Consider the following 12745-nt stretch of genomic DNA (forward strand, 5'->3'; position numbering starts at 1 on the left):
CGCTTCATGAGGAAGATGCTTCCCTCTGGCTTTGTGCAGAGTCCCAGAAGATGAAACCTCAAACACTTATTGACAGAAAAGCTTTCTGAGGCTTATCATTAGCACCATGGAGACAGCACCATTTCAAAGGTACCCTGAGCCATTCTGATTTTGTTCTCTCCAAAGATAAATTTGGCTGATAGTCTCAGTGCTTCTAGAGAAGTTGCGTCCCTCTCTGAGGGACTCACAACGTGGTCCGGCAGCCAGACCTTGACATCAAGGGTGCAGCCTGCATGAGTATATTTGATGACGTTATGTATGCATGTGCATGTGTGTGTGTGCATGTGCGTGTGTGAGCGTGTGTTGGAATGCCCGAGGCGGGAAGAAGAGGAAGGCGAGGCCATGGCATGGTGGGGAAAAGAAGAACAAGGAGGATACATAAGGCTGGAGGCTGGGTGGGGAGAAAGGCATCGGGCTCGCCTAGACGCAGGGAGTGCTGCCTCCTATCAAAGCAGGCTGGGTTCCTGCTTTCACACACATAGGGATCATTTCTAAAAAACCCCTCAGCCACCAGACAGATTCAGAGCCTAGCCTGTAAGAGGCTCTGGATCACAGGGGCTAGGACAGCTGGTTAGCATACTGGAGCAGCTACAAAACTATCAGTCACGTGCACAGGGGAAGGTGTGGGACTACGCATGCAAGAGCTTCAGCGCAGTTCCATCACCAGGGCCGGGCCGTGAGAATCTCCTGGCTCTGCCCCTTCACTGCACACCAGGAAGCTCGGCCTAGGTTATAGATGAAGGGGAAAGGCGTGCAGGGCTGGACTCCTGCTCCCCCTATTGCCCACCCTCAGCCTCCACCCTCAAGCAGCAGTTTACCTGGATGCACTGCTACCTGTTGAATAGGTTTTGCTAATATTTTCCAATTTTGTTTAACTTGTGTGATCAGATGAATCAAGAAGTGTTTGCATAGATATAGAACAAGTTTAATGTTAAAATAAAATACAGAAATTAACCTCACATTTAATGTTATACATATCCATTAATGTGCTGTTTAGCAACTAGGCACGGCTGCTAAGCAGTCAGTGCGTGCAACTAATATCAACATTACTTGAAACGTCCAAATCTATGTTTAGACCTTGTCTTGCCTTGTGTATTCCCCCAATATCCAAAACCATACCAATGTTGACAGATACAGAAAAATCACACAGCAATGCAACCACAGCTCCATTCCTCTACAGCCTTTCTGATGGGTTGTGTACAGCCTGCAGTTATCCCTCAAGTGTGGGTTTAGTGCCGTGAAAAATCACAGCAGGTCTCCCCTCTCCTCTTTCCTTGACATGTGGATATTCAGAAAATGACAGTGTGATGTCATGGGCGTTAGAAAGACCTGCATTCTTTGGCTGTGCTACTGATTGGTTTGGGAAGGTCACAAACCTGTATAAGCTCCAGTTTCTATAAAACAAGGGAGTAGAAAAGAACGAGATTATCTCTAAAGGCTTTTCCCCAGGCTTTTATATTCTGTTATTCTATGATTTTCTGTAAATGAGATAAAACTAATACCAAAGGCATCTGGAGGGGAGAAGCAGCACAGAAAACATAGAATATGCGTATTTTAGCAGGGAGAGTGTGTTTTGGGAAGGGGTAGAGAGGCAGGGAGGAGCAGCAGCAGCCTGCGGTGCAACCCTGCTGATGCTGTGGCTGCAAGTCCTGTGTCTCAGCACCTGGTGGAGTCAGCTCCTTGCCTTGTGGCTATAGATTGACCCACAGTGTTTCAAGGCGTTGTAAAATCAATATAATGGGGGTGGGGGTGGGGAGTGTAAATCAGCATTCAAAAAGGAGGAGGAAAAGGGTGAGGAGAGGGAGGGGAGAACAGAATCTAGCCTAAAATATCAGCACACATCACACACAGTGATTCCCTATCATATATATCAGGACATAATGTATAATCATTTTCTTTGGCTCATGTCAGAAATGTTAGAAAAGTATCTTGCTGATTCTCCTGCCTGCAATACGATGGTAGCCCCAGGGAGGGCTAGGCCTTTATCCATCTCTCCCTTCCTCTGCCCCTAAACACGGCCTCTACAACTTCCTTCCTTCCCTCCACCTGCCCATCTATCTACTTACCTATCTCCTGCACCCATTACACCACCCTCTCCTCTACCCCTCCCCGTCTCTCCTTCCCCCGTTATCCACGCACTGCACTTCTCCCGATCTGGGCATTTAATCCCACTTTCCCACCTCACCTGGTCTCTCTCCTCCCTTCCTTTGTGCCCCCTCCCTCAATTTCTAATTCTCACTACGTCCACCCAGCACCTCTCCTTTCCTCTGCCTCAATCTCACAGACACAGACATGACAGGACACAGTCTAGCTGGGAGCTGACAGCCGGACCTCTCCCTACACGGACCCATGGTTGAGACTCACCCACAGACTCCTGCCATTGCCTCTGCGGCCTCCCTGCTACACTTCCCCACTCTCCTCCCTTGGGGGGCTTTGTTCTAACTTTCCCGCCTAATTGAGGGAGCCATCTCTGCTGCAAATGTCCTCTTATTTAAATCCCACCTTAATGTCCTCTCCTCAGTAAACCTTTCAGTTAGTCCCACTGAGGCTATTTTCTTTGCTCCTTTGAACTGCATTTGTACTCACCTCCATCCTTAAAACAGGTACCTAACTAATTCCTGGAACTCAGAGGGCAGGGGCCGGGCTTGACTCATCACAGGTACCAGCTCCATCTCCAAACCAGCATGGGGCTGGCCCAAGAAGGAACTCAAGGAAGATGATGAAAACGTGGGGCCCGCCTTTCCTTTTCCATGTCTTCACCCCTTGCTGCACACCATCCTCTGCTCCTGGCTGACCCTGTCCACCTGCTACCCTAGCATGACCCTGTCCTGGCCAATGTTCCCAGCTCAGTCCCACGTTGCTCCAGCCCTGTTCCCTCAGCCATGGGCCTGTGACTGCCAGGCTGGGAGTGCCAGGTCTGGAGGGAGGGAGTGTGCAGGAGAAATATCTAGCCTGGGTAATTGGTTTCCCCACTTGCTTTTCCAAGTCTTGTTGAAAATGGACTTAAGTCAGAAAATTAATGGAGGGTGCAGGACCTGGATGACATACTATGGAAGAAATGAACTGAAGTGTTCCTCAGATGTGGGGATCCACATGAAAGCTGGTTAGGTATGAATCAAACCGACCAGATTTGGCAGTCCCAGTGGTGGTCTGTGGAGTGGGGGGTGGGGAGAGAGCACTGAGCTGGGAGACCAAACCCCTGGAATCTATGCCTAATCTTTAAGGGGCAGGGGCACACATTGGACAAATCACTGGCTCCTCTCTGAGTCTCAGTGTCTTTATTTGAAATGGAGATGGTTGTACTCGATAGTGAAAAAGACCTTCTGAGCCTGACAGCAGAGATTTTATAAAAATGTTATATGGCAGTATTTCCAAATGACCAAAAAGGAAAAAGTAGATTTCAGATTTCAGTGAAGGTAATAAATATTTTAAATGAACAGTTGTCCTCACCAAAGCTGAAAATCTAGTAATCAAGGCAAACAAAATAAATTATTTTCCTGAATTATAAGCTGTAAGTTAGCCAAAGTGGGGAGACTGCATTAACACAGCCATCACTGTTTGGGGATGCACTTATGGAATATACTGTCGTATCCGAATGCTCCTGGAATGCTTGGCAGTGAGCAAAAGAACTCGATCTAGTTCTTGTGTAGATAAGTTTCATGATGTTTATGTTCAGTTCTGTAGAAAGGTGATGTAGGGTAAAAGAGCGGAGAGTAAAAACAAGTATCATTCCATTTGAAACTCCAATTTGTATTAAAACCACTACTTGTATGTATTAAATTCTAGACAATGTTGTGGTGAAGGCCTGGGGTGGGGTGGGGTAGGAACCGGGTAGAGGGGGACAATGGGGGGAAAAAGGGAGGACATCTGTAATACTCTCAACAATAAAGATAAAAAATTACACATGTTAAATCATTCTTCTGCATAGAAATTTTGGTGCTGGGGAATTTCTCCATTCAATACTTACATAGACAAAGGTCCTTGAGAAAGATGTACACACACGCATGCACACAACTAACCTTGGTTGTAATTTTTCAAAGTGACACCATTTAAAAGGATCAATACCATATCACCCTAGGTCTAAGTACTAATTTCCTAGTGACTCAGCTAATTGGGTTATCCAGGCAATGCCAATCTCAATCCCTCTGCCTCTCTAACCCTCCAACTCCCAATCTTCCTCCCTCCTTCCCTCCCTGTTTCTCTGGAGTATAGGCAGAAAACCTGAGCTATGCACCAGAAATGAGAGGATTATGTTTCTGTTAGATTACACTTAATTGTAACTTTGGAAAGGTGCAAGCAATTGGGGTTTTAAAAACCCTTAGAAATTCTCATTAAAAAGTGACCATTTCAGAAAATGATTCCTGAAGAGCAAACAGGTGTCTGGACCATTGTATGGTCCTCCCAATAAGAAGCTCCCAGGAAACTCCTCCATTCAGAGAGTCAATCATCTTGCTGGTCTAGAACGTTCTGGTAGTGATAGGGGGAAATCATACCTAACGGTTTTCTCTATCTTGAGACTTTCATAAACAAAAGACTGAATTATGACTTGAAGAACATTAGCCATAAGTCTGCAAATTGTAATTCTATTTTTTGCCCATCCATTCATCTGGCAAATATTTACTTAGTTTCCTGCGTGCCAGGTATTGGGGTTATGCAGTGAAAGACGTGGTCTCCTATGGAAGTTCACAGTTCCTGCATTTTTGAAGTTGGGCTAATTGCCATTTTATCCCTTATTTATTAGAGATTGTAGAAGTTTTATGCTTTCTCCATTATTCATCATTTGTATGGCATAAGTAGGAAGCATACATTATGAGTAAAGTCTTAGCCCTCCAGATCCTGTATGAAATTAACACATGGCTTGATTTTCTTAGATGTTCCTTTAAATTGTGGATAATTCAAAACTTTTTTTTTTTTTTTTTTGGTGGATAGCTTTCTAAATGCATCACAGAGTTCCTTGCTTTTTAATGCAGAATACTAGTGGCTCAGGGTTATTACTAATGTCGATTATTATGCTATCCTGTGAGACCATGGCTGTGCTAAGCTCTGTGATGGGATTAGAATCATTTGCACCAATGATGAATGGCCTGTGACCACTCTGATTTTTTGGTTCTTTTGCCTATTTTTACTGCAGTTTGTCTTCTTTCCTGTCAGGTTTCACTTTATGCTGCTGGTATCAAACTACTTGCTCAAGTTCTTGATTCTTACTTGGTTCTTTGGAAATTGCTTGAACTTCCAAACAATCTAACCGAGAGGTAAAGTGATTCTATGAAAAGGTAGGACTTTATCTTGTGGTAGCTCTTTCGGTTGCTCAGAGGCTGGTTTTTATTTTCTTCTTGTTTCTTCGTAATGTCATAAATAGGTAACATTTGCTTGGTAGCTGTGTTCTTGATCACTGAATTTATTCCTCTACAGTATGCAGCATTCTATATGGTTTAACTTCACTTTTTTTAAGGGTTTCTTAGAACTATACTTTGTAACTGGTAGGTAGACATTCAGCTATTTAAAAAACAACCAAGCTGCTTACCATGGTTTAATAGGGTAATATTGTAAAACCAGGTAAGGGGCATGGCTGTGTTAGATATTTTGTTATAACTGATCAATTTTAAAATGAATATATTTTCCCTTTATTCACTGATGTGGAAAAAGCAGGGCTCAGAGGAAGCGTACCTTGTGATCTCTAGATTTTTGCACTTTGACAGTCAAATTGGTAAGAATATGAGGAAAGTGAGACTTGTTAACTAAATTCCAGAGATCATCAATCAGAAAAGTAAAGTAACATGACTTACTGCTTACCAGTCCCACTCTTCTCAGATATCCTGGGGGAGATGGGATAATGCTGAGCTGGGCTCAGATGACAGAATTTGGAATCAAGGATCAAAAATGGCTTTATTAGGGTCTTATGAAATAGGCATGAAAAGAGATAATTTCTAAGTCAAAAAATGTGTTCTATCAGGTATTTTGATTATCTGTCTATCATCTATCTGTCTATCTATCTATCTATCTATCTATCTATCTATCTATCTATCTATCTATCATCTTCATCATCATCATCATCATCATCTTTTCTACATTGTTGTTTTGGTTGAGATGATGGGTGGTTGGGAGGAAATATTTAGGTTGAATGGGAACTTCAATGGAATTTGAAACCTAAGACTCACAAGGTAGAACAGTTGGCCTCAAGTGAATTCTAATGTCAGGATGTCCCACGGTTTTAATGAGGAAAAGCTACTTTCATTTCCTCAAAGCCAGGTTATCATTCTGATTGGGTACAAAGATGCTGCCAGTTAGGTCTCTAAGGAGAACACTGCTGAACACTTCACTCTCCTCCTAGAGCTTACTGTTTACATAATCTGACAAGGTTATGTAAACAGTAATTTTGGACAATTGTGGAGAAATATGGGTGAGGGAGAAAGAAGTCTGACAGCACTGACTTGGAAAATTTAACAGATAACAATTTTCTAGGCAGGGTTTTCCAAGCAGATTTGATCGACATGTTGGGAAGCCCTGTTGTTGGGTATGTGTGGCCCTAAGTGTGCTCCTTGGAAACCCTCCACCAACCTACTTGTTATGAAAGTCGTAGATCTCCTGGATGTTGCCAAAGATGATGTGCTCTTTATTAAGGATCCCAGGGGGAATCTCCTCCACACCACTGGTCATTTCCCACAGGTAGGTCTACAAGACAGCAACAGTTTCATCACCGCCAAGAACTGCCACATGACATACAGATGAAATAAACAGCCCTTCCCACTGTGGTACAAGACTCAGACCAGCAACGCATGCAGAGTATAAAAGTGAGATGGTAAATAAGCAGGACGGAAAGAAAGAAAACCGGAGTTCCATTAGCTTGAATGGTTGCCAGGGAAACACATCCTGACCTCCAGCAAGAGGACAAACTCCACACTATTCTTCTTTATTAAATGTGTACACGTCTGAGCGTGGGTCGAGGGGAGGAGGCAGATTTTCAGACTCAAGTTCATTGACTGTGCCATGGTTTTTATTTTGAACTCAAGGGTCTTATATACTTTTTTGCTGGGTCTAGCTCAAGTCTGAGGAAAGTCTCTTTTCAAAAGTACTTTAAACTCCCATGCAATTACTACTGACTCCGGTAGAAAGATTTCCTCCCGTTGGCTTTTTATTCATGAAGCTCCAGGGGAAGACAAAGAGCACTGAGCTCCTCTCAAGAACCTGGCGCTGTCAAGGATGCCATTTTTCTCATACACTGTGAACTGATTTCATCCAAGATTTACCTCTAAGCACTCGTGTAAGTCCCTTACATAAGCCTTCTCTGTCTGAAGCAGCTCAGCCATTATGAATCTAGAAGGAAACACACGGCGTTTAGTTGGTTAGAGATATAATACCTCTCTTCCTTCAAGCTTCACTTCCCCACCCCAGCATTTATGACATTATTGGGTGTCCTATTTTTCTACTTTACCAAGATAGGTCTCTTCCTTTCTTCACAACTCCTTGCCTCTGAGTATTATGTGAGTCCCTCATTTGCTCTGTATCCCTCTGGCAGGTTTGTGCTCAGCTACTTCCATATTCTCTCTCCCTTTTCCCTCCCAGTTCTTCCACATTGTGATTCCATGCTCACATGTATGTGTGCTCAATTACACATGTGCACAAGTGTGCAGCACCCTGCATATTCATTCTCATCAACTAGATAGCCTCAATCTCAGCTTCCTATGTTTCTCTAATAGCTCCCAGAGGGTGATTTCTGTTTAGTAGGGTTGTTGACTTACACCAGAACAATTCACAGTACTATAAAAGTTAAACCAGGTTTAAAAGCTAAAAATAAACAAGTGCTAAGACACCACCAAGGCTGAGGGTGTTGGCAAACTTTTATCTGTAAAGAGCCAGATATAGCCCTGGTCAGTTTGACTCAGTGGTTAGAGAGTCAGCCCGTGGACTGAAGGGTCAAGGGTTCAATTCCCAGTCAAGAGCACATAACTTGGTTGTAGGCCATTTGGTCTCTATTACAACCACGAAACTTTGCTGTTGTACTGTGAAAGGAGCAACAGATAATATGTAAAAAAACAAAACACAATGTGTGGCTGTGTCCAAATAAAACTTTAAGGACACAAAAGAATTTCATTTAATTTTTACATCACTAATATTATTATTCTTTTCCTATTTTTCAATCATTTAAGAATATAAAAAAGAATATTCAGCTTACAGACTATATAAAACATGTGGTTATTAACCAATGTCATGCCAATAAGTTTAATTTTTTAAAAAGCAGGTGGTGGGTCACAGTTGGCCTGTGGGCCACAGTTGGCTGACCCCTGGCATAGATCATCCTTGCAATTTAACACTATGTGTAGTGGGGTCATTTGTATCACAGGCTGATGTGCGTGAAGTGTGATCACAAGCACAGCACAAGTAGACGATGTTCAGTGACTGCTCTTCAGCCTCCCATAAAGAGAAGCTTGTGCTGTATCTGCAGGGAGGGGGCCCCTTCCTCCTTGGCCCTGATAACAAAGTGTGCCCAGGCAGCAGTAGACTTATGATGGATTCATGGTTTCACTGCAGGGTACCGACCTAACTCTCTTCTTTCACAAGTTTTTATTAGAAATGGTGTTTCCCAGCTGGCATGTGATACATAACAATATATCATTTAGCACCAAGTATGTATTTATGTTTATTTTAGATTTTCCATGTTAGTTTTTCATGATAGTATTTCCAAGTGTTTCATCAGGTGAAAATTTTGAGAATGATTACCCCCATACTGTCCCCTGTTGGAAATTTCACAAGATTAAAATGAGCAGCATCTTTTCCTGGACCTTTACTGTGGTGGGATTTTCCTTAAAGCAATACATTGTACTAGCAGTAGCCTTTCTATTAAAGTTGAAATAGTGATTAAAAATATTCCCCTTTGCAGGAGTTAATTATATGCTCTTTTACTACAGGGTGCCCTCTAAAAATATATATATATACACTTTAACAACTGATAGCTTAATTTTGAAAATGAAGTGTATTTTAATAAGCAGCACCTTTATAATTATTCAAAGTGTGTGTATGCATTTTTTTGGGACACCCTATTTTCTTACTCTATTGGTAAAGTGGAAAGTGCATGAGCTTTGAAGTCAGACACACAGGAACTAAATTATGACTCTGTCATTTACTAGAGGGAGCACTTGCTTCTCCAAGCCTCAGACTGCTTGCTTATAAAATAGGTGATCACACAGGACTGCTGCAAGGACTAACGAGACTGTGCAAGCAAAGTTTCGAGTACACTGCACGTGCTTAGTAAACACGGAGAGGAAGAAGGTCAGAAGGAAGAGAATCTGACATGGTCGGGAAAGTTGTCTTTGATTTTACTGCCCTGGGTTTCTGATCTTCTGCCTTCTTCCTTTTCCTTATTTAGAAACAGTCATTACATGTAGTTGGTTAAGATGAGGTTATATTGGAATAGGGTGGGCGCCTACTCCAACATGAAGGGTGTCCTTATAAAAGGAGGAATCTGGATTCATGCGTATATTCAGGGAGAAGGCCAGGTGAACACAAAGATGGCCATCTACAAGGCAAGGAGAGATGCCTGGAACAGATCCTTCCCTCTCGGCCCTTAGAAGGAATCAACCCTGGCAACGTCTTAATGTCAGACTTCTAGCCTCCAGGATGGTGAGACAGTACATTCATGTTATTTAAACTACCCAATTTTCATACTTTGTTACAGCAGCCCAGACAAACTAATACACTTCCCTGACGAAACACAAGCTCTGACTTTGCAGAACAGCTTTAGTTTCTTTAGCTCCAAGGGACTTGTGGTTCTATTTCATTTTTATAAAATCGTCTACCTAGGGCTTCTTAATTTTAGGAAACGCTATCTCCCCCCAGCATTACCCAAAAGGAATCTGTCAAAACAGTCTTCATAAAGCCCTTGAGAGATCTCTGGATACATGTAACTGTGCAAGACCAGTATAAAGACAGCAGAGTAATCTGGCAATGCTTTGTGTGGCAGGTACGATCTGTTGTGTCCACTATCCAGTAACCTATAGTTCTTGGTTAGCATGACATGTAGGTGGGAGCATCATGCATGTCCACTCCAACCTCTGTAGGTCATTATGAGGACACATCAGGCTGTCAAAAGGGGCAGGTGACAGTGAAAACCAAGCATAGTCATGAGGAGCCTGCCAGTTGGGTGGAAGCTCCCCCAAAACATACTCTTTCTTCCGAGCAGACTTCCGCTTCTCCTCATTGACCTCGTGGTTGGCATCCCGCAGCTTGACCTCACGATCCGAAAGGCTCGCTGGGATGATGTCCAGCTCCAGGTCCTTGTTATCCTACACACAGAGAGCACAGAGGTCACCTCGGAGACACTTTGGGAAAGCAACTAAGCAGAGCTGGGGAGGGTTGTAGAGGCAAAAAATAGAGATAAATATAATGGAGAAAGACGAAAAGATGGGGACTCCCACAAACTGCCACCCACAAGCACTCTTCTTCATGTGATCTTTTTTTTTTTCCAAATAAGAATGATATGAAACGTTCAGGTCAAATGTTCAGAGCTAACACCCATAGCAAGAAAAAACAATGAATACATTTGATCATTAGTGTCGTATTTCTCCATGGACTTTGGTCCTGATTAAATCTAAACACACACATGCAAATTTAGTCCAAGATTGATTATTATACATTAAAATATATGTGAAACAGAAACACATAAAGATGTAAGAAAGCTTTCATTGTCAAGGGAAAATAATAAAAGCGAATATTTTTATTTAAAAAAGCAACTTCCCTTGGAAACAGAAAACAATTACTGAATTTTCTAATTGCCCATCCCTGCTTATTTCAACCACTGTTTGGTATCTATATCTATATAGGACGGAAACCTCTAGAAAAAAAAAAAATCTCATAGATTAGACATGAATTCTTCCAATTTTAGTGGTTTGACCACTTTATTCTCTAGTCTGCTCTGCTTCAGAGCACGGGCCTATTTAAAGATTTAAGATTAGAAATCCTAGGACTGAATTGCCAGCCTGTGTTCAGCTCTTAATTCATAGGTCGCTAACCCCTATTATAGAGAAGAGATTAAAAGTCAGTCTTCCCATGCTTCATGGCAAATAGTACCTCTTTTCAGTTGAAATGTCAAATGGCCTTTGCACAAATTGCACCCCTTAATATTGAAAGAGCACTATTATGCATACTGGGGACTCTAATCAGGTGCTGATTAACGTAACTGGGTAGATGACGGTACTGATGAAGCCAAGAAAAAGGGTTTAGTCCTCAAAGTCAACAGTTAACTCTACACATAGAAAAACTCTGTTCTGTAGCTATAAGCCCCAACCCTAGCCAGTCCATTTTGCAATATATATATCTCACTAGTCATTCGAGCCTATCGGCCAATGGCTGAATGGCTCAGTAAGATCCATCCCTCCACTAGGAAATCACACAAGGCAAATGCTGTAGGGGTCCAGGGCTCAGAAAGGCTGCTCTGGAAACTGCTTCCTTCCATGGCAATGCCAGCAGCAGTGCTGAAGGAGATGAGACAGGAGGTGTCCCAGCTGGGCAGTACAACACCTACCTCTGTGTTGACGCCCAGGGCTTTCTCCAGGGAGTACTGGTACTTCCCCATCCTTAGGGAGAAGTCTCTGTAGTGCTTGTCCACCGTGGTGACCCATTTCCTGATCTCCGTGGCATGAATGTGGCCCTTTTCCACAAAGCTATCGGCCAGCTGAATCAGAAGTTTCACCTTCTCCTTCGTTTGCTGCCCCAAAAGATGGTTTAAGTTACCAGATGACATTTACTCTCACGGCTCTTACCCTCCCGCCTCCTTTTTCCTCCTCACAGCAGCCATAGGTACCTCACAGACAGACTGCCTGGGTTTCTATCCCAGCTCTGTCACTTACTAGCTTGGAGGTCTTAACAAATTACTTAAACCCTCTGTGCCTCAGTTCCTTCATCCGCAAAACAGGGATCATAAGGGTACCTACATCATAAGGTTGCTATGAGCATGACGTGAGCTGGCAATGTAGAACGCTTAGAACGGTGCCCGAAACAGTGCTCACAGTGAGAATTCCACAAGCTATACACAACAGTCATTGTAATTATTGATGTGAGAATCTCTTACATTAATTTAGCGCTTTATCAGTTTTCAGAGCATGTTAATGTCACATCTGATACTCATCTGAGTCTTTTGTTGTTATTAATCCTTACTCGAGGTTATATTTTTTTTCCTCATTGATTTTTAGAGAGTGGAAAGGAGGAAAGGAGGGGAAGGGGGAGGGAAGGGAGGGGGTAAGGAAGAAGAGAGAGAGAGAGAGAAACATTAATGTGAGAGAGACACATCGATTGGTTGCCTACTGCACATGCCCTGACCCGGGCTGGGGATTGATCTGTAACCCAGGTACATGCCCTTGCCTGGGAATCAAACCTGCGACCCGTGCCTGCATGGGCTGACACTCTAACCACTGAGCCACACTGGCCAGGGCTGATCTGAGTCTTAAAGTATCCCTAGGAGGTAGGTGGAGGGAGGTGGTATGGGTCTCTTTGAAACAAAGATGGAAAAAAAAAACACAGGCTGAGAGGCTCAGGCCTTGTCCAAGTTCATACCACCCGTGAGCGACAGAGCCTGCTGGCCACTGTCCCATCGCTGCTAGTTCTCTCCCTTCACTGTACTGTTCTGAAGTAGGCTTTCTAAGGGTCAGGTAAGTGGCACATGCCAGGATCTAAAGAAATCCAAGTAGCAGATTTAAGAGTAAACTGTCCTCCC

At 43.1% G+C, this 12745-nt stretch overlaps 1 protein-coding gene across 16 annotated transcripts in view; it reads right to left on the minus strand.

The window, feature by feature from the left end:
- The window catches only part of KALRN (kalirin RhoGEF kinase), a gene marked incomplete at its 3' end in the record, with an annotated part of 571907 nt that overhangs the window by 187933 nt on the left and 371229 nt on the right, over positions 1–12745 (minus strand). For all 16 annotated transcript variants that reach the window (XM_081139141.1, XM_081139136.1, XM_081139139.1 and 13 more), the window contains exons 22-25: positions 11558–11740; positions 10201–10319; positions 7287–7353; positions 6602–6711 (exon numbers count right to left, since the gene is read on the minus strand). In XM_081139141.1, coding sequence (XP_080995267.1) covers positions 6602–6711; positions 7287–7353; positions 10201–10319; positions 11558–11740 — 479 coding nt within the window. The remainder of the gene's footprint in view (positions 1–6601; positions 6712–7286; positions 7354–10200; positions 10320–11557; positions 11741–12745) is intronic.

The sequence above is a fragment of the Miniopterus schreibersii genome, assembly GCF_964146895.1.
Source record: "Miniopterus schreibersii genome assembly, chromosome: 5".
Lineage (NCBI taxonomy): Eukaryota > Metazoa > Chordata > Mammalia > Chiroptera > Miniopteridae > Miniopterus > Miniopterus schreibersii.